The following is a 21,932-nucleotide window of genomic DNA, read 5'->3' as shown; positions in this document are numbered from 1 at the left end:
CAGGCTGACTCACCAGCCTAGCAAGTGGTCCAGGAGCAGCCTGGCCCTCAGAAAGCTACCCTCCCTGAGAGTCTCTATAGATCTCTGTCCTCAGAAGGCAGGTCTCTTACCAGGACTGGGGCACATGTGCACAGGTTGGGTGAAGCAGAATGCCATGAGCCCTTGGGACCCCACCCTGAGTGCCCCCTTAATGCCCTCCTGAGTTCAGCCACTACCATTTTGATGTGGCAATGTCTTCTCACACTGACCTTATGCCCAGTTCCGCCTGGGAGAGCTGAATTCCAGGGCCAGCCTGGCTTCTGACTAGCTGGGAGAATTTGGACAGGCCCTCTTCTATCTCTCAGCCACCTTTTCTCCTTTTGAAAGACATTGACAGCAAGGTAGCTGCCAGAAACTTTCTACTTCCACGGCTCTCTCCCCTGCGATGCATGCCCATAGCCCTGCCTGTGCACACCCCTTCTCCACAGGTCACCTACACCTCTTCTCTTCACTCGCTCCCTGAAGGTTCTGTTCCCTGACTGATGATGCTAATCTAATTCCCCACCTCTGTGACCATGCATACGCCTCCTGTCCGACCTAAACTGTTCCTCCCCAACCAGTCTGTGCATTTCAGCTTCTCTGGTTCCTGACTTGAAACCTCTCCTATAGGAAATCCTGGATCGCTCCCCAGCTGTACCGCCCCCAACACATGGCTCTACTCTCCAGCCACACTTCATTGCAGAATTGGATCATCTCAGAGCAGTTATATGGTGTGTCCCCCAAAATAAACACTCTTCAAAGAGAGGCACTGGGTTTTCAAGTCATGTGTCTCCCCCCGCCCCCACATTGTACCTGGGCTGCGGTGGGCACAGAGGGGTATCAGGAGCACCCTACAAGTGGGGTCTTGGCTCACCAGCTTTCTGCCAGGACCCACAGCTGCTCTTTGTGAGCCAACGTTTCTGAGAGGAGCAGGGAGACCCTGAAGAACTGGGATAGGAGCTTATCTCTCCAAGCATTAATCACCCCATAAAACTTGTGTTTATTTGCTTGCTCACAGGTCCTTTTTTCTGGAGGTAGGAAGCTGTTATTCTTGGAAATACCAGCCCAGGCTTGGCCGGGACACCCTGAGGAAAGAGGCAATCTCCTGAACTCCAGCATGTCGGGGGTGCCTCGAAGGCTTGAAGCAGGCCTGCAGGGGTCATGGTGGGGGCACCAGCGGGCCTCGTTATGTTAGGGCAGAGGGGGTTGGGATGGGGCACCCCCTTGGTGGTGTCACTTCAGGAAGAGACGCCACCCCCTACCTCCACTCTGTCTGGAGAGACAGCCAACGTGTCCGTGGCCTGACTTGCATATCTGCTAGGTGCCAAGTACCCCAGGATATCTGTGATCCGAAGAGCAGATATGGGCCAGGTGGGGTTTGGAGGGTTTTGGCCACAGGTCCCAGAGAGAGGCAGAAAGGGAGGGGGCAGACCTAGCAGGAAGTCCCTGCAGATGAGACACTGGTCTGGGAGGCAACCACCTCGAGAAAGACAAGCCCGTCCTCAGAGCTACCAAGGCAGAGAGTGACTTCTTCAGGGGAAGGAGAAACTCAAAGCCAAGATGGCTTAGAAGGGAGAGCAGGGAAAGCCACAGGCAGTGAAGGGATCAGGGCGGTGGGGGGGGGGGGGGGGGAGGTGCTGGGGTGGGAAGAGGGGAGGAAAGGGAAGGAGGCTGACCCTGGGACTATATGAGGCAATGGGTGATCCCAGAGGGGACGCCACAGAATGACGGTGTAGAGCAGTGTGCCTACCTCTGAAGACATCTTGGATGGATTTCTTTTGTTTTTACACAAAAAAGAAATCGCTTTAGGAAGAACAAAACAAAGAGATATTTTCATCTGCTAATTGAATTCAGGGGCTATAATCAGTGTTTGAAAACACCCAGGGATTATGGTGATTTATAGCTAGGACAGGAATCTGCTGGGCCCTCGGCTTTGTCCAATGTACAGAGAGGAGCCTGCTGGGAAATCCGGATGCAAGTGAAAATACTGCGGGAAAACCCATTTATGGTCCAAGAGGGGTACCAGGGCCAGGCCAGGTGAGGCCATCTGGACTGTGATCGAGGGTGGGGCCTTCCCTAGGCCCCTGAGGTTTGGAAACCCCATCTCACCTCGCATGTCCCCATCACCACCTCCTCCCCGGACCCTCCTAGAATTTGTAGGCCCAGCCTAAGCCCTCTTTTCCAAGAAGTACTCCTGGACTCCATCCTCCCTCACTGACCTCAGCCTCCTCTCAATTTCCTGCCTCCCTCCATACTTAAACCTGCTGGAGGTTTATTGGGGAAGGTACTGCTTTGGGCATCAGAACACCCTATTCAAATCCCAGCTCTGCCACAGCCCTACGCGGGCAAGCCAAGCCTTCCGCGGGTCTCAATTTTCTCCCTGACAAATGGGGATGAAAGAAAAACATTCTGTCCAAGGCCAGCTGCTGAGCGATTAAATGAGATAGCTGGATGGGAACCATCTCGGCAGATGGAAAGGATCCTCTGACTACAGCATTAAACAATTTACTGTCTTCTCTTGGAGATTGTGATTGTGTCTGGAGGGTTTGCTTTGTCTAATTTCTCAGTGAGGCTGGCGCTGTCTATGAGAGCAAAGCTGGGTCTATCCTTCATCTAACAAGTTAACCTTCCCACCACTCTCCCTTCCCAACCCCCCAAATAATGCTTGGTGTCCTCCCCATGCCAGACACAAGATTCCACTCTGGAGAGAAATCCAGGGGGGTAAGAACAGATTCACCCTCAAAGTCTTCCCTGTCTTGTGCAAGACATATGGATGGGCCAAGGCTCAGCCAATGCCTCAGGGCGGAGAGAAGCACAGACACCATGTGGTGGAACCCAAGAAACGGAGAAGAGAACTCAGCTCCAGAAGGCTTCACCTCCAGGAGGAGGTGGCTTGCAAGCTGGGCCTTAATGCCAGAATGCAATTTCGGGGGGACTGTAGGAAAAGGCATTCGTTGCTAGGAGAGGGGAAAGCAAGAATGCTGCCCCCACTGCCTTTACCCAGCCCCCTCCCAATAAGACTATAACCTTTTTCAAGAGTGGAGACACTTCTGTCTCCCACCATTGGCCCAGCCCTGGGCCAAGCCATAGTAGTCCCACACTCTTTCAGACGAGAAGACTGAGGCCCAGACAGAAGTGTCCAGGCTGGAGTGCAACCTCAGGCTTTGGGACTCCAGGGCCTTGAAGTGTGAGGCCCTAAGGACATCAGAGCAGCAGGCAGGTATTCCCTTGAACCTGGGGTTAAGCTTTACCCTCTCCAGGATGGGTGTGGATGACTGACAGTCATTAGTCATGTAACTGCTTCACGTAACTCTGCTCTTTAAGCAGAGTTCTTCTAAAAGAACCCTGAGAACAGTTGTTTATTATTACCTACCCCTATTTTACAGATGAGAAAACTGAAGTCCCACAGCTAGTACAGGGTGAAGCCAGGAATCCCACCTGGGTCACTCTGACTCTGTAGCCCAGGGGCATAACCACTGCCCTTCCTTTGCTGGGAGGTCGAGGCCCTTCCCTGCAAGTGCACCCATTTCACAAAGGGAATTATCCTTGGGTGGCCTCGGCTCCCTTCTCCACTCACGAAGACTTAGAGGAGCCTGCTTTCGGGCTCTTAACTTGTCCATGTGAATGTAGAAACACTTTACTGAGTTGAAAAAACAGAAAGTTCCCAAACTATTAATTAATAAAAACAGCCTCCTGATGTTTGGAACTCCACAGAAAGGCTTCTGACAATTACTCACTTGTTTTTACTTTCACTGTCTTTTTTACTGAAATAAAGGTGTTTTGAAAAGAGCTTCACTGCTTCTAGGCTCTGAAGCCAGAAAGGAAAAAAAGTGGAAAAAAAAAAAAAAAGGTTTCCAACCACCTCCGTGGCATTTTTCTCTGCAGGGAGACGGGGGCAGGGACGGGAAGTGGAAAGAGCAAGCACGGTCTGAGCACTGACTGGATACCCAGGACTGTGCTGGGCACTCTGCTCACAGCCTCTTTAACTTAACTTCCTCTTCCCAACAGCCCATTTTATAGATGGGAAAGCTGAGGCTAATGCAGGCTCTGCCTGGCAACACAGCCACTTTACCCGTGAACTGATTTGTACCCAGAGTCTACGTACGCACATGCACATGCACTTGCCAGCACGTGCACGAGTGAGCAAGGTGAGAGCCATCCTGGACTGGGAGTCAGGTGACCTGGATTCTAGTCCCAACTCAGCCACCAACTCAGGAAGCCTGAGACTCTCCAAGGCCCCTTCCAGCACTGGCATTTGAGGATCCATGTGTGCCCTCCTGAGAAAGCCTGGCTCCTCCTTGCCTCCCACGGGATGTGTGCCCTCTCACCCCCCTGAAGCAGCCTCACTCACCCCAGGCACCCAGGGGCAACCAGAAAAGTCTTAGCCACCCTAGTGCCTTCTGCCCTCCCCCTCCCCCTTATCCCTTTCACCCACATCCCTGCAAGAAGCACTAGGGTGGGGTTGGACTTCCTGGGGGGCTGCAGAGCCCAGGGGCCAGGGGCTTACTTGGGACTTAGTGCTGGCTCCACGCCTCACCTGCCGCGTCTCCTGGGGCCAATGACTCAACCTCCCTGAGCTGGAGTCTTGCCTCCAGGGGGCCCACTAACAGAATCTGCCTCCCAGGGATGCTGTGAGAACGGCAATAATGAAGTGCCCGGCTCAAGGTAAGTGCTCACTACACTATGGTTACGGAGGTTAATATTCATTACTTCCTGGGAGCGGGGGTCTTTGAGGCTGCCGTTTATGATGAAGGTTGTGTGCTGCTCAAAGGCACAACCTGAGGGGCCCTGGAGGGCAGAAATCCCACCCAGGCGCCCCTTACCCCAGCTGTGAGTCCAAAGGACGGGCGCACTCTGCAGGGCACACGAAGGCTCCCTGAGCTCTCCCGGTGCCCTCTAGGCCCCGGGGCCCTGCCAGCGGGAGAGGGGTCCCCATGCCTGATGGGATGGAGCAGCGTCACACCTCGGCACCCGGAGGCGTGTCCCGCACCGAAGGGGCACGGGGAGCGGGCACTCACCCAGCAGCTGGACGCCCCGCGTGAGGCCGTAGACGTCCACCAGGGCCCAGAGCGGGTCGGCCGTGCGGACCCCGTTGAAGAAGAGCATGGCAGCTGAGTCGTTGATGCGGTAGAACACGCGGCCCTTCTTGTCCACCCAGAAAGCGATGATGTTGCCCTCGTTGGCAAACTCCTCGGGCAGCGCCTTGGCCCAGAAGCCGCTCTGGGACACCAGGTCGGGGCAGGCGTACTTGGGCAGCGAGTCAGGGTGGATGCGGGACGGGTCCTTGCTTGTGAAGCCCAGGCGCAGCGCCCCGCTCCAGCAGCACTGCTTCTTGGTGATCTGGGCGGAGGAGATGGCCTCAGACAGCACCCCGGCCGGCCGGCCTCCCGGCCACTGCCAAGGGCCCCAGGGGAGGGAGTGTGCCCCTGTCGGCAGACCCCTACGGGGAGCCACACCGCCCAGCTGTCCTCCTTCCCCTCCTCTAGGAGCCTTCCCACTGTCCAGTGACAGCTTGTGGCCCCCATGGCCACGCCCGTCCCCGGGTCCTTCTTTGTCACACGGGGAAGGTTGAGAAAGGAGGAGGAAGAGGGAAGAGCATGAGGAGGGATGAGGAAGAGCAGAAGGGACGGCCCGGAGGCAAGAGAAGGGCAGGGTGTCGTTGTGGCCGGGACAGAAGACAGTGCTGAGAGGGAAGGGTCGAGGTCCAGGGAGGCACAGAGGGCAGGGAGTGGGAGGGCCCACCTTCAGTCTGACTTGCTCATAGATGAGGACCGGGCGGTTACTGAAGGTGATGGCATTGCAGAAACTGGCCTGCCTCTTGACGGCCTTGTGGCTGAGGTCCATGAGGATCTGGGAGCCCTTGGTGTGCGGGTGGAAGAGCAGTGGCGTGGCCGGGAGCCCCCCGCCGGGCGGCACCGGAGGGCAGTGCTTCTGCTTGTGGTGGCATCGGTGAGACGGGACAGGGAAGGGGCCCCCGATGGAGTCTGCAAAGGAACAGGCCGCAACGTCAGAGCGGGTGGCAGAGGCCCCCGGAGGGGCGGAGGGCTGGGCACAGCAGGAGCTGCCCGCCGCCCAGGATGTCCACCGTCACTGCAACTCATCCGCTGCCACCTTGGGCCACCTGCTGCCATCTCTTGCTATGTCCCACTTCGCTATCTACCACCATTGAGTATCTTTCACCACCTTCCCTGGTCCTTCACCCGTCACCTCCCACCCACCATCTCCTGGATTCTAGTCCATCTCCTGCTACTCACTAGTATTTACCACCATCTGTCTTCCACAGGATGGTGGGCCTGTGCTACCCTTGTGATCAATCAGCATTTACTACCAACACCCACCCCCGCACACTGCCACTCACTACCACCGTCACTTATTTTATTCAGCAAATAGTCATTATCTACCGACTGAGTACCAGCCCTGTCCTAGGCACTGGACATCCAGGCACGAAACAAACACGGATCCTGTTCTCAAGAAGACACCAGTCCAGGAGAGGAAATACGACACAGACAGGAATCACAATAAAAATGGCAGACAGTGATGAGTGATAAGGATTGGGGGGCAGGTCACTTCTCAGGAAAGCTTCCTGGAGGAGGGGGAGAGGAAGAGAGGGCTTGGGGGCTGGGCTGACAAGGCTGAGCCGCAGTGAACACGTGACCGGGGAGCTGCCCTGGGAGACCAGCAAGGTGGGTGCGGCAGCCTCCGCAGCAGCAGCAGCCCCAGGACCACGCCCGCCACTTCCCTCCTTCGGGGCCGCTTCCCTCCACCCTGGGCCGCCTTCCTGCTTTATACCACCCCCATGCCCACAACATCTTGCACACAGGTAGGCCTCTGCACCCAGGCTTCCTAATGGAACCCGGATCTGCCTCAAGAGCCTCTGGCCAGGGAGGCACGCTGCTTTCTCCTACACACAGTTCTACCTCACCCCACAATGGGATAGAGTACAGGACAGGGCTTGGTCCAGGAGAAGGCACGTTACAAGCACGTAAGGGTGGTGTCCAGGAGACGGGGCAGAGAGAGGAAGCAACATGGACGAGGTATCGCGTGGCCTGGGTCTGTCACTGACTGGCTGTGTGACCTTAGGGAAGTCACTTCCCTGCTCCGGCATAGGCGGCCTCTACTCTGTGGCTCTAAGACGTGTGTCAGCAGCGCTGAGAGTGTTAATGCAGTCCTGGCAGTTGGGGGCAAGGAAGTGGGGGATGATCATTTCTTCCCCAAGATCTGTGTCCCATCCATCAGGAAGGGCAGCCCCTGCCCATGCCATCAACGTGAGGAAAGAGACACAAGGAGGATGGGGAAGATGGGGTTGGGGAAGTAGGAAACCACAGAATGTGACAGAGGCCTTCTGGGATGTTTCAGAGTTGGGTTCTTCCATGGCAGTGATTTAATAATGCAGAAAGCTCAGTCCACATCGGCCTGTCCCCGAGGCCTTCTGCTCCCTAAAGGGGAGGAAGGGTTTCCAGGAGGGAGAGGAAGACTGGGAGGAAAGGGCGATGGAGAGAGGAATGTCCTGAGCTAGAAAGACCCAGCCTTCAGTCCAGGCCATGTTTGCATCACTTTGCATCTTTGCTTCCTTCTTCCCAGAGGGCCCAGACCCGAGTGTCCACAGTCCATGGCTGGTCAGACATCCTGTGTGTAGGAGGTAGGGCTGGAACAAAGAAGAGTTCCCTTGCTTTCACTAAGGAGAAAAGACTAGAATCACAGAACAGTGCTCAAGGCCTTTGAAGACCACTATGCAATAAACGCGAGAATTGCCCAGAGGAGACCCAGTCAGTCTGAGAAGGCTACCTGGAAGAGGCTGAGTGGGCCCTGGATAGCGCAGAGCAGGGGAGGTCATTCCAGGGAAGGAGACCCTTGGGGTGAAGGGCACAGCGTGGCTACAGGTGACCTACAGGTATCCTGCCTGGGAGAGGTACACATTGGGATCAGGCCAGCTTCAGACACAGCTTGACTCTCGGTTTCAAAAACCATAATAAATGGATTAGAGATTGTGGTAGGTCTATACAGTGGAATACTACTCAGTGGTAAGCAAGGAATGAACTACTGATACGAGCAGGAACATGAATTTCAAAATAATTATGCTGAGTGAAATAAGCCGGTTCTTAAAGATAAGCAAACACAATCTACGGAGTAACCACAGGGCCTCTGTTCCTTTCAGCCACTTCCCCCCGCCCTGCCCACACCCTGTCCCATTTGTCCCAATTTAAGAAATGCACACTAAGCTCTAGTGATAACAAGCAGATTGGAGGTTACCTGGGAAGGGTGGGGGGGGAGGGGGAGAGATTATCAAGGGGCACGAGGGAGTGTTTGGGATGACGGGTATGTTCACCATCTGGCTTATAGTGATGGTTTCGTGGGTGTATACGTATGTAAAAACCCACCCAATTATACACTCTAAACACATGTGGTTAAACATATGTCAATATAACTCAATAAAGCAGTTTTTTAAACATGCTGAGCCCAGCAGCTTGGAGCCTCTCCCGTGGGACTCTTTCCCAGCCTCTGCTCAGAATCCAGGGACCAACTGCAGGACCTCAGCTTCCTTTAAAACACTTCCTCTCCTTCCCACCATCCTGGGTGGGGTCCTACCGTCCTGCATAAAGAGCTAGAAAATACTAGCTCTGGGCAAATATGGTGGAGACACCCAGGGACCAGAGACCTAGGCCCTGGGAGGACCATTCCCCGGGGCCTCCCTTCCACAGGCAGAGTTTTGGGTGGAGAAGGGTAGCACAGGCCCACCATCCTGGCTGACAGCAGAAAGATGGAGAAGTAAGGATAAGGAAACCCTGGAGCCCGGGGACACAATGTACACCCAGACATGTGGCCTCAGAAAGGCACATTCATGGGCACACACATACACCTGTGAGCACATGAAGGTAATCCAGACCCTACGAGACTTATCCCTTCCCTTATCCCTTAGGCCAGCAATCCCACATTTACACATGTACCGTGCACACACACACATTCATGTACAGAGAGATGTACAAAACAGTACACATAAATCATACACCCAGCGCCCATGGGCCATATGCATCTAATAATAACAGCAGCCAAGTGCTGATAGGTGCCAGGCTCTGAACGGGGAGTTTTACCTACACTTACTGGTTTCATCCTCACAGCAAATTTAACAGGGATGGAGGGACATTACTAGCCCATGTTACTGATGAAGAATCTAAAGCCTCAGAGACATTGAGCAGCTTACCCAAGGTCACACAGCTGGCAGAAAGAGGCTCTAGCCGTCAAATGCGGGCAATGCACCAGCAAGGCCTGAGTCTTAGCCATGAAGCATTAAATCGGCCAAGAAAGCATGGGTTTGGTGTGCTGGACACATTTTTTTTTTAATGCACATTAAAATATGCTCACAATTGGGGCACCTGGGTGGCTCAGTCAGTTAAGCGTACGACTCTTGATTTCAGCTCAGGTCTTGATCTTGGGTTCGTGAGTTTGAACCCTGTATTAAGCTCTGTGCTGACAGTGCGGAACCTGCTTGGGATTCTCTGTCCCTTTCTCCCTGCCCCTTCCGCGCTCTCTCTCTCTCTCTCAAAAATGAACTTAAAAAATAAAATAAAATAAAATAAAATAAAATAAAATAAAATAAGCTCACAATCTGGTAAAATATGGAAAAAACTGTTCATCCATGTACCATGTAAAATCATTTCAAGTAGTACACTGAGGGGATACCTGGCATTCTATTACATTGTTTTCATGATACACATGTATATGCCACCAAAACAGAAATGCAAACCACGTTTCATACATTGCCCTCACACGTGGCTGGATGTAAAATGCGGTGCAGGAACACAGCGAATCCCACTCTGCAAGAACAGTGAATGATAATGGTATGACAAAAAGGAGCCTCAAAACCGTGCTGACAAAAGCCAGCCTCCAAGGCTGCACAGGTGCTCATTCCATTTGTAGAATGATCTGGAACAGGCAAAACTATGGGGCTAGAGAGACCAGTGGGTACTGGAGTTTGGGCAAGAGGAAGACACGGGCACAGAGGGAGTTTTCGTGGTGATGGAAATGTTCTAGCTTAACTGTGGCAGTGCTCACGCAACTTAAACATTTGTCAAAACGCCCCAAAGTATGCACTTAAAGAGAATGACTGTTATTGTCTATAAAGAATACCTCAAAAGCAACACTAACAACAACAACTAACAAATCAGGTCTTCACTGAGATGCAGGAAAGGGAGACTGCAATCTTTGACCGCCACAGCCCCCATCACCCCACCGCAGGCAGTGCCTAGGATTGGGACCATGAAACAGGAAACCCGAAAGCCTGCTCGGGCCGGCCGCTCTCAGCCTTAAACCTCTCAAGTGGGTATGAGGGGAGCATTTTGGCAGCTGCAAAGCACCTTCACTGATTCCTGGACATGCAAACTCCTGTGCCTGCCTCCTCCTGCCCACAGTGTAGCTTCCGGGGCTGTCCTCTGCCCCTTCTCTCTGCACTCAGCTCTGAGGAATCAAAGCCACCGTGCCACCTCTGTGGAGATGATGTGAAAACCCTCTCTGGCCTGCTGGGTATCTCCAAGTGACCACGGTCACCTGCCACCTGGCAGACCCCAGCTGAACTCCTGACCCTACCCCACCAGCCCTCCATGCTCCCAGGCCCCAGTAGAGTCTTTGAGCATCGCACATCCGACCTGCTGATCCCACCTGAGAAAGAAGCATCCCTGGGCTCCACCCACTCCTGTCCTCCCTGCCACCAGGGCTTAGTGGGGCCTCATCACTGTCTTTGAACAAGGGCCAGGGCCTCCACATACAGCCACCAAGGCTCTGTCCTGCATGCCTCCAGGGGGTGCTGTTTGCACAGAAAATAAGACAAATTGTGCCCTCCAAGGTGTCCAACATGGTGGTCCAGACCAGGGTGTTCGCCGCCTCCCCAACCCCTGCTATCTCCCTCCTCCACCTCAGCTGGCATTATGGTCCAGTGAGGAGGAAGGAGAGAAAGCAGAATGAGAATTAACCCTGAGCACAGCTCTGATATTAAGGGCCAGAGGGGTGGCTGGGGCAAGGCTTCTTCCCTACACCATCCAAAAGGGCTCCCTCTCTGCACTTCGACAGACACTATGACCCTTAAGGTCTCCATTCTACAGATGAGTTATGATTCAGACTGGTTAATCAGCTTGCTTGAGCTCACACAGCAATTAAGAAACAGACCTGGGTCTTGAACCTTGGTCTTCCAGTGCTATTTAGGGGTCCTTTACCCTACTCAGCATCTAATACTGCAGCCCATTTTCCCCATGAATCCAAGATGGCAGGAGTAGTGGGGAAAGGCTGTGTGGAGAAGGCACTGGGCCAGTCCCAGCTGGGGGAGCAGCCACAACAAAAGGACCTCAAGATGCTGGGACACTACTCCCCCAGCAGCCAATGGTCCTGGTGGAGCCCCAGTCTCACCATCTGGCTCCCAAAAGAGCTCTCAGGGAGGCCTCCTTTAGTGACAGGTTTACAAGCTTCTCAGGAGCCACAGTGGGAGCACTCTCCCCCCTCAGGCGAGGCTGCTGCTGACACAATGGAAACTCCCCCCCCCCCACCACCTCCACAGCCATTCCTCCTGGGCATTTATGAGGTGCCAGACACAAGCCTGGCCTGCCTTCCAGGTGACCCTCAGATAGCTCTGGACCACATTCCTGCCTCTCGGTGGGGTCCCAGGGAGAGAGGCCCGGATACAATGCAGCCTCCAGAGTGACCTCCTCCCCACTGCTCCGGCCAAGCTCTGCTCCAGAGCCATCCTGGCAGAGCCCCGGAGGCCCAGGCCAGGCTGAGGTGGGCTGCCAAGGAGAGACAGGGAGAGGGCAATGCTAATGACAACGACCAACCTCTATGTGACTTAACAGGCAGGGTCTTCATTACGCCCCCAGTGCCGCTATGACACAGGTCCTCAGAAGTGGAGTTACCCAGCCAGAGTAAAGAGCCCAGATCTGAACCCAGGTCTGCTGCCTCCAAACCCAGCAGCTCTGTCACTAACTGTAAGACCTCTGGAGCCTCGCTTTTCTCATCTGTAAAATGGGGATCATGGCAGATCTTCTTCATGGGATCTTAAAACTGACCCAGGAAGTGGTTGCTAAAATAATATTAATTTTCATTTATTATTATTTAGCAGCTATTAGTTGTATTAATAATGACGAAAATTAATACTTATTATATAACAATAATGATTATTATTGCTACTGACATCAATCTGTGCTCTCATACCTCCACACCTTTGCTCAAGCTATCCCCCCCACACACACATACACACACATCTTCTTTCCCTCTCCCACCTTCACCTCTCTACTTCCCGACCATCTTTCAAGACGGAATCTCACCGTGTTCAGGATCGCCTTGTTCTGAACCTGTGGGCCTGAATACCAGGGCTGGCACACTTGTTTGCACCTCCTGTGAAGGGGGGCCGTCTCACTTCCTGGATAATAAGGGTCAGAGGACAAAGAACATGAACCCTAGAGTCAGGAGGCCCTGGGTTCAGATCCCTGGCCATGCCACAGACACGCTCTGTGACTTTGGGCAAGTCACTTCGCCTCTCTGGACCTTGATTTCTTTCTCTGTAAAACACAGGGTCATCATAGCTGCCCTGCCCATCTCTCCAAGTTGTTGTGAGGACCCAGTGAGTTCCTAGATGCGGGAAAATGTTGTGCACTTGAACACCCGGTCCCAGCATAAGGTCTTATTTTTTTCCTATAAAAGCAGCAAACACCCCTGTAGGAAATGACCCGTTCTTTTCATCCCAGACACTCCTGTTTTCTCTCCTCCCAAATGCCCTAACCCTGGACTGCATGCACTGTATAGGACTCTCTCTGGGGTAAAGACTGTGGAAGCCAGTTTGAAGGGTGGAAGCCTGTTTGAAGGTAGAGAGGGAGCCTGGGTGGGAGAGATGATGGTAGAACGGGGCAGATGTGAACTTCTCTGGGGTCCTTAAAGGGGCCCACTTCCCTCACCTGCCTCTTGCTTCCAGGCTTGGTCCAACCCCATTTCTCTGCTGGGAACCTTTCCGTCCTCCTTCCCACCCATGTACCTGCCTTTCTCTCACTCATTCTTTAGACGTTGATTTTTTTTCATTTATTTATTTTTAAATATTTATTTATTTTTGAGAGAAGGAGAGAGAGAGAGAAAAAACACAAGTGGGGCAGGGGCAGAGAGAGAGAAAGACACAGAATCCGAAGCAGGCTCCAGGCTATGGGCTGTCAGCACAGAACCCAATGCAGGGCTCGAACAAATGAACTGCGAGATCATGACCTGAGCCAGATGCTTAACCGACTGAGCCACCCAGGTGCCCCTTTAGACTTTGATTTTAAAGCCCACTTTCCCCTAGACTAGCTTGAGGGCCCTGCTACGGACCCCCAGGGACTCCACCCACAAACCCCTAACAGCATCCAGCACCCAAGTAGCCTCTTTCAACTCTGGCTCCTCCACAGAATTAACCGCAAATGCCCTGAGGCACCCACTGTAGGCAATGCACTGATCTGTCTTCTCCACATCCAGAATGGTTCTGGGTGCGTGCCATCCTTGGGAGTTGAGAAGAGTCACTCGGATCATTTTCCGTGCTCTGCAGTGCAGCTTTCCGGCAAGAAAAGGCTGAAGGGTTATTTGTGTCTGTCTCCCTGATGGACCCTGAGCCTCCCGAGGGCAGAAACCGCTGTTTCCCCAGTGCCTAGCTCAGAGCACGGTGTGGGGGCTCAATGCAAATTGTTGAATGAAATGCCACTGTTTGATTCTTCAATCAGTGAAGAACTCCCTGACCAATTGGCAAGTGTCCAGGGAGTACCTACTCTGTGCCCTGCCCTTTCTGGTGTCCTGTGGAGAAATCAGAGAAAGGGGTGCTAAAAGGACAGCTTCCTTCACTGCCCAGCACCAAGATCCCACACTACGTGCCTAAGAACCTTCAACAGCTCCCCCACTTGCCTGCAGGAAAAAGAAGAAAGGGAAAGTCATGAAGGTTAGTTCTTTCTTTGGTTTCAGATGCCCTTCACATACAAGCTCACCTCACTGTCTCAGTTCCGGCAAGGCAGGTGTCTGGAAGAAGCAGCTTCTAAGGTGGCCCCTATGATCCACACATCTGCCTCCTGGAAGTCATCCCCTTTTGCAATCCCTGCCCCCTTGGGTGTAGAGTGGAATGGAATACTGCTCCTAATGAATGAAATACTGGTGAAGTAATAGGAGGTCATGCCCAAGACTGGGTATAAAAAGTCTTCAGCTTTCATCCTGGTTACTCTCTCTTGCCTCTCTTGGGTTTCTCCCTTGGGGGAAAGCCAGATCCTATGTCTTGAGATAACCCTGTGCAGAAGCCTGTGTGGCAAGGGACCAAGAACTGCCCATCACCACGTAAGCGTGGATATGGATCCCCTCCAGGCAAGCCTTCAGATGAGACCACAGCCCCAGCCAATAACTTGACTGTAATCTCCCAAAATACATTAAGCTGGAGGTATCTAGCTAAACTGTGTCAAGATTCCTGACCCACAGAAACTGAGATAATGAAATGTTTGCTGTTTTAAACCACTAACTTTTGGGGTAATTTGCTATACAACAATAGGTACGTTATGCAGCAATGCAGTGTCAATTAGTCCCACTTTATAGATAAGGAAACAGAGTCTCTGAGAGGTCATAACTGGCCTGAGATCACGTAGCTGGTAAGTGACAGAACTAAGTTCTGAATGCAGATAACACACTGCAAAGCCACCTTCGGCGAGCCCCAGCTAGCTGGCCAGCGTCCTCTCTCTACTACACGAACCCTCCAGTCCACTCTAGTTGGTTTCCCCATGACCTCTGCAGCCTCCATGTACACATGCCTTTGTGACTCAGGGTTAGGGGCCATGTAAGCCTACCATCTCCCCTAGAGCCCCGGCTAAGCCTACAGCAGGCCCTGCTTCTCCCTGGAAGTCTGAATGAATCCATGATGACAAGCTGGGTGAAGGAGGGTAGCGGGCAGTGGGCAAGATCGGCACCTTTGTCACCAAGTTAATCCCCACACTGAGCCCCCCGTTCTCACTCTTTCTGTGAGACATCCCAGTCCGACATTTTCCAGCAGCCAGATGTGCATACAGCTGTGCCTCCCCATATCCTCATTGCTGGGAGGGGACCAGCCCTCTTTTTCCCCCACCCCCATCCTACCCCAAGATTCCAGAAGGGGATTCCAGATGGTAACTATTCTGGGTTCAGCTCCGGGTCCTTGTCTTCCCAGCATCTCCCCAAAGTCCCCAGGCCAAGCCTGAGAGAATGTGGGTTTCTGGGTGGAAGCACGGCTCAGTCACATAAATCCACACACTACCTAGACCATCACCCTCCCCTTACACAGATCCGTACTCACTCATGTGTGCATGCATGTACACACACAACCAGTGGGCATGCCTGATGGTGGACACAAGCATCTAGGAACATTCTGTCCCAGGGACTCATCAGGGTCGGAGGGCGCAGAGATATTCTTGGTCCTTAGGGGCACCAGGTGCATGTGTGTGTATACGCTCACGAACATACAGAGGCCTGGAGGAGCCTCCACGGAAACCTTCACAGAGACACATCCATTTATAGGGTGCTTACTATGCACAGGGTATACTTAATGCTCATTAGCTTACTTAATCTTTCTACCAACCTTCAGGGTAAACCTTACCATCCCCAATGTACAGAAGAGGACAATGAGACTCAGATGAAGGGACTGACCCAAAGTCACATGGCCAGTGGACCGGGATTCAAACTCTCACCAAGAACACCTGTCCCACCGTCCTCTTCCAGTCTAGCCTTGCCTGGCCTCACTGCCCAGCTCAGGACTCACATCCCTGAAGCTGTCCCTGACAGCTCCATCCCACCTGCCTCCCAGCCACCCACAGTTCCAATTGCCATATGGTCCAGCCACCCAGGGCCTGTACCCCTCACTCTTCCCTCTTAATGACCAAGGATCTGCTTGGTGCTCACTGGGTGCCAGACACAGAGGAGCTGAATTAAGAGAATAAGTCAGATCAAGCTGAGCCACCACACCTGTGAGCTCACCTTGGCCTAAGCCTCCAGAGCCCCTTCCAGGAGTCAGGCAGCTCCCTCTGTGCTAATCCCAGGGTCTCATAAGGCCAGAGGTTGCCCTTTCCCCTGCTGCCCATTTGAGAATTAAGGAACCCAAAGAGGACAAGCAGGAAGCCAACTGAGAAGGGACAAGGCCTGGCTTCCCCTGACGCCACCAGCTCCGTGACCTCAGCCAACCATTTCCCCCTTCTGGGCCACAGCATCCCCCTCTGTGAAAGGACAGAGTGGGAACCATCTCTCAAGTCCCTGCACCCCAGCATCTAGGGCTTGTTGGTCCAGAGATCAACGTGGGGGTGACACATACATCTGGGTGAATATGTGTGTGTCATCCACCCATCAGCCCCTCAGCACTGGGCCTATCCTTGTTGGTGGGGGAGCACTGAAGGAGGTGAAGGAGGAAGGCAAAGAAAGAAGAGGGAAGGGCATGGGAGGGAGGGAGGGGAGGAGGGGCCTCTCAGTATCACTGCTGCCTCCCTTGGTGCTCGCCCGCCCCCGATCCTGCCCTCAAGACTAGGAGCCGCTCTGGAAATCTGCCTGATGAAAGACATCAAGCATGTAACTGCCGAAACCATTTTCCAAATGGGAATTAATTTTTCCCATGGGTCTCCTGCCAGGCCGGTCCCAGAGGAACCCAACTCCTCACCACCAGCCCGCGCGCAAGTGCGTGTGCGCACACACACACACACACACACACACACGCATGCACACACCTCGTGCAGAAACCCAGACATCTATCTACAAAATAACAAGGACACGGCCCAGGCACAGGGCAACATAAATGTGGCTGCTCACATGTGGAAGCGAAGGCAAAGCATGAAATCCCTTAAATATTAGACAGATATGTACACATCACTCAGTACACACACAGAGGCCCAAAACACACATACACAATCTGCAGACACCAGAAACACAGACAGCCAAACACGTCCACAAACATACCACTGTCACAGCCCCCTCACCTCTGTCACCCAGCGATCCAAAACCTGGGTTCACACCACACCCAAATCCCAAGGCCCATGGTGAAAATACAACCGAGAAGTACGTAACTATTCTTAGGGAATCGAGTGTGGGCTGAGGGCGCCCCGAGCAAGGAGCGATACCCCTGAATCTCCCACTTCCCCCAACACACCTCCCGGGAAGAGTTTTAAAGCCACAGCGGCCGGGATAGCCGGTGCATAGGTGTGGGCCTGAGCAGCTGTGGACGCAGGAGAGGACATGTGAGGACGTGCAAGCAGAGGTTCCGGCTAAGGGACAATGGGACACAGGCAAAGACGCTCTCTCCACAACCCCCAACTCCCCTCTCCTACTCGTGTTGATGGTAAGTTGAGGCAAGGGTCCGGGCCAGCTTGGTGGAAGGCCCAGCCTAAGGGGGGGTGGTATTGGCTGAGGGTGGGGGAGGGAAGGAGGGTAAAGCAGATGAGACACTTGATTAGCACTCGCCAACGTCCACCCGGCCTGGATGCCCCCCACTCCTAGAATTCTCCGCATATCCCAGGTATCCTCCTGTCCCGAATGTGACCCTGGCCTCAGAATGCTTTTCCAAGCCCTTTTGGTTTTCCCCATGTTCGGTCTTTATTCATACTCTCCCACGTAACCCTCACAACAATCCTATGAAGAGGGTACTACTATGAGCCCCATTAACAGGTGAGAAAACCGAGGCTCCAGAAGACACCTGGCCTCACTATGACACGTGCCTATCTACTCCACAGCATGAGCTCTTGAAGGCCGTATCCTGGCTCGGGCGGTCTTGCCTGTGCTCCAAGGCAGCTGGAGGACAGTGTGCTGCATCCTGGGCCTGTTTGGAGGGCCTCTCTGTCCTTCCCAGGCCACAGGCTTGCCCAAGTCTGATTCCAGTGGAAAATGCCAGTCCGCTCCAGACCCTCTGCCAACAGGCCATGCTGGGGCCAGTGAGCTCTGAGAGGAGCCCCCGTGCCACAGACACGCAGAGCCGGGCCCAGGTCAGCCTAGTCTGAGTCTCAGGCCAAGGCCCAGGCCACTGGCCGGCTCCGGATTATGTGTCTTCCAGGACCTTCCATCTGTCACTTAGCCCTCCAGGCCCAGGACAAAATGTATTTCCTTTTAAGAGAGCCAATGATTTGCTTTTCCCATGTCTCCTTTCCTGCCTTTTTCTTTTTTAATTAGAAATTACTCTCTCAAAGTCCAGAGCCTGGAAGGGAGAGAAGCCACCTGGTCACCGGTCCCCAGCCACAGCTTCCCGATCGCTCCTGCCACCACCCTCCCTCCTTCCTGGGCCCCACCCAGGTTCCTCAGTGCCCACCGGACTCAGCAGATGGAGGCTGCCCCATCTCCTAACACCCCGTCCGAGGGGGGAGCAGGGGACACAGGGCAGTGTGGCAGGGACTGCCCAAGGTCAGCCCACACTGTTCTGGCACCAGCCAGTTTGTACAGAAACCCCAGCTCCCGGGGCCCAGCAATGACAAAACAAGTCCCTGGGAAGTCTTTCCCTTCTGGGTCTGGTGCCACATCGGCCATGTTACTCCCAAGACCACAGCGCTTGAGCCAGGCAGATTGAGGGGACAGGAGCCGGGTCACAAAGCAGCTCTGCAAGTAGGGAGCCAACCAGTGCTCCTCCCTTCCACCCCTTCACCTGCCCGCCTGTCCGTCTGTCTGACCGTGGACATACACCCCAGGGGTCAGAAGTTCACTGGCCTCCCCAGAAGAGCATACGCTTTGAGAACTGAGGTCAGGCAATGTGGGGGGCTGTCACTTGCACATCCGTGTGTCAGGCACAAGCGGGCACAGGTACACACCCACAGACACCTCCAATGCACCCTTGTGAGCACAGGCACACACACACACTTACGCACACACGTGTGTGCCCACACATCTCTCCACGTCTCCATCATGGAACACAGCACTGACCTCCATGGCTTGCATCCCAGGACTACAAACACGTCCCCCCAGCTGTCTAACTATGGTTTGCCTCAGTGTTAGGAGAGGGGGATATGGAGACCCAGGGCCTCACATCCCATGTCGGGGCTGGTCAGCACCCCAAGAAGGTAAGAGGACAACAAGACTTTGTGGGGAGACTTAGCTGCCTGACCTCTGCCGGCTACCAGAGAAAGCCCACCTCTTCCTGCTTTCTCCAGGCTCCCTTGCTTTCCCCAGTGCCAACCACCCAAAAGCACCCCCTCCCACAGCCCCAGAGCCCACCAAGGAATAAAGAGGCAGGGGAATGATCATGCCCTCGCCCGAGTGTGCCGGGCTCCAGCCTCCCCAGGTGGTCCCCAGGCTGGGACCGGGCAGACCCCCTAGCATCAGCTGGGGCCTTACCGTGGAGAGTGCTCCGGGTGATCTGTCCCCCCATCGCAGGCAGCGGGCAGCACGGCCACCTTCGTTTGGCTGGCTGGCCTCGTCACCGAGCCACCCTAGCCGCCAGCTCCCCTCCTCCTGCCCCTCCTCCTCCCCCCGCGGCCAGCAGCCGGCATGGCAGGGCAGAGCCCGCCCCTCCCGTGTCCCCACAAACTCCCTCCCGCACACGGCTCCTGCCCGCGAGGCCAGCTACACACACACACACACACACACACACACACACACACACACACTCTCTCTCTCTCTCTCTCTCTCTCTCTCTCTCTCACACACACACACACACACACACACACACGCACTCACGCACACACAAGCACACCCCTCTGGCCCAGCTTGCCGCCTCCAGGCTCCCACCCACTCCCGGAGCCTCCCCCACCTCCCCGTACTGGTACAGGCAACGGGATCTGTCATGTTTATTTACATAAGGAGGAGGAGACTAGAGGCTTCCTGAAATAGCCAAGCTCCAGAAAGCACTGGAGATGCCCCAACCAGAGCAGACACACACACACACACACACACACACACACGCACACGAATGCGTGTGCACGCACATATGCTCATTCCCCACTTCATCACAGATACACACACATGCACACAACCTCCCCATTCACCCAGGCTTACAGCCATTCACGTGTCATTATGCACCTCCTACTTGCAGACAATGGGCAAGGCAATGAGGGTTCCATGGAGAGCAAAACACACATTGTCCTATCCTCAAGGGGCTTACAGTCAGTCGGGCTAGTGGAGCTTAATAACAAACAGCTAACATGGCTTCTATCTTCTTCCAGGCTTGACTGCAAATGCTTTAGGAGTATTAACTCCTTAAGTCCTCACTGGCTGAGTGAAGAGGTCAGTATTGTCATCAATAGGTACCATTATTATTATTATTATTATTATTATTATCATCTTACAGATGAGAAAAGTGAGGCAGAGGCAGGTTACCAACCCAGAAAGTGGCAGGGCTGGGATGGAAGCCCAGGGATCCACGCTTTCACCTCCACACCAACGGTCCCTTTAATGGTAATGTGTGTCAGCAACCTAACTACCTGTCTGCACCACGCCCCACGTATATGCACAAACCCAGGCTCGCATAAGCATTCACCACCATATGCACACTTACCTACCTCCTGCCCACCAGACACACACTCGCACCGTTACACACACACCTTGCAATGTGCCTACTCAACACACGCACGCTCCCACAGACTCATGCAGTCTCTAGAGAAATCCTGAGTGTGGAAAACCTGGCACCCCACACTTAGGGGAGAGGTTGCAGGCAGAGTTGCAGGCAGAGAGGGCAGAGGGCGGGAGAAAGGCAGGCCCCTCGAGTCCTAGGCAGGCGTGAGTGCTGGGAGCACAAGGGAATCACCAGAACGACACCGTTCTGTGCGACGAGCACTCACAGTGTGTCAGGCACTGCATGCACTATCTCATTTGTATTCCAGGTGGGAGGCGCTACTGGTAGGTACGTCCATTTTACAGAAAAGTAAATTGAGGCTCTGAAAGGCTCAGGAAATTGCCTGAGGTGACCCACCAGGTCAGAAGCAGAGTCATGACTCAAGCCTGGGTCTGTGAGACAATCTCACAGTCCATCACCCATTGCAGCTCTCTGCAGGACAAGGGCCTCTCCCGGGCCCGGCCCAGCCCCCAGCCCCTGTCCTCAGGGTCAGGGATCTGGGTTCCCAGGGAAAGATCTGGGTGGGGAGGGAAGGCCAGTGGGCGGAGACATGGGAGTTGGGGAAAGAGCTACGGGAAAGGTAGGGGCTGCCCCATATCATAAGGGACTCAGAGGCCTGGACACTACGAGGGGCTGTGCTGGGCTCTGAGCCTTCACCTCAAGACCCTGCTGTTGCCGCCCGTGAGTTGGTCTGGGGGAGGGGCACTCAGGCCTGACCTAGTGTCACCGGCCAGAGGGCTAGGCAGGCCCTGGGTGAAAGTGTCCACAAGCCCAGTATGCTGATCCTCCTCCCAGACCAGAGGCATGCCTGAGTCTCCTCTCTGGAATGAGCTGTGACACCCAATTCCACACAAGGCTGCCCCTTTGTACAGGCACATCTTGCTGTTGGCTGTGCACAGCCACGTACACATGCACATGCTCCGTGGCATACACACCCCGTTCTTCTGGGGGAAGGAGGCTAATTTAAAGTCTAACAGAGGGGGAAACAACCCAAACTCCTTTTGTGGGATAAATAATCATAATAATAGCAAACACAGGACTATGTACCAAGCAGTTCTAAGCACACTACACACATTAATTTGTTCAATCCTCATGACAACCCTAAGGGATAAGTTGCATTTTTATGCCCATTTTACAGATGAGGAAACCAAGGCAAAAAGAGGCTGCTCTGGAAGCTGTTCTTAGAGCAGCAGAGTCAACTCCCCTCATCCTGCCTGCCTTTTAATGCGCCTTCCTGGGCCCTTCCCCACCAGCCCCTTTCACATGGCCAGCCTAGTCTTCCCACTCCCTGATCACTAGGAACACCTCTTCTGAGAGGCCTCCCTGGGATCCCAGGGGCAGAGTAAGTCCCCCTTCTTGGAGCTTGTCTCTCCTCGGACCTCAAGCTATGCCTCTCCCAAGC

At 54.1% G+C, this 21,932-nt stretch overlaps 1 protein-coding gene across 2 annotated transcripts in view; it reads right to left on the bottom strand.

Moving 5' to 3' along the window:
• The window catches only part of NEURL1 (neuralized E3 ubiquitin protein ligase 1), a 79,137-nt gene that overhangs the window by 14,798 nt on the left and 42,407 nt on the right, over positions 1-21,932 (bottom strand). The window contains exons 1-3 of one of the 2 annotated variants that reach the window (XM_043597439.1): positions 19,315-19,446; positions 5,761-6,002; positions 5,037-5,358 (exon numbers count right to left, since the gene is read on the bottom strand). In XM_043597439.1, coding sequence (XP_043453374.1) covers positions 5,037-5,358; positions 5,761-6,002; positions 19,315-19,348 — 598 coding nt within the window. In that variant the 5' untranslated portion in view covers positions 19,349-19,446. Of the gene's footprint in view, positions 1-5,036; positions 5,359-5,760; positions 6,003-19,314; positions 19,447-21,932 lie in introns of those variants that run through there. The other variant, XM_043597438.1, reaches the window with a different exon arrangement.

This window comes from Prionailurus bengalensis, chromosome D2 (assembly GCF_016509475.1).
Source record: "Prionailurus bengalensis isolate Pbe53 chromosome D2, Fcat_Pben_1.1_paternal_pri, whole genome shotgun sequence".
NCBI lineage: Eukaryota > Metazoa > Chordata > Mammalia > Carnivora > Felidae > Prionailurus > Prionailurus bengalensis.
Note: the sequence above shows the minus strand (reverse complement) of the source record. Positions and strands in the feature narration are given on the sequence as shown.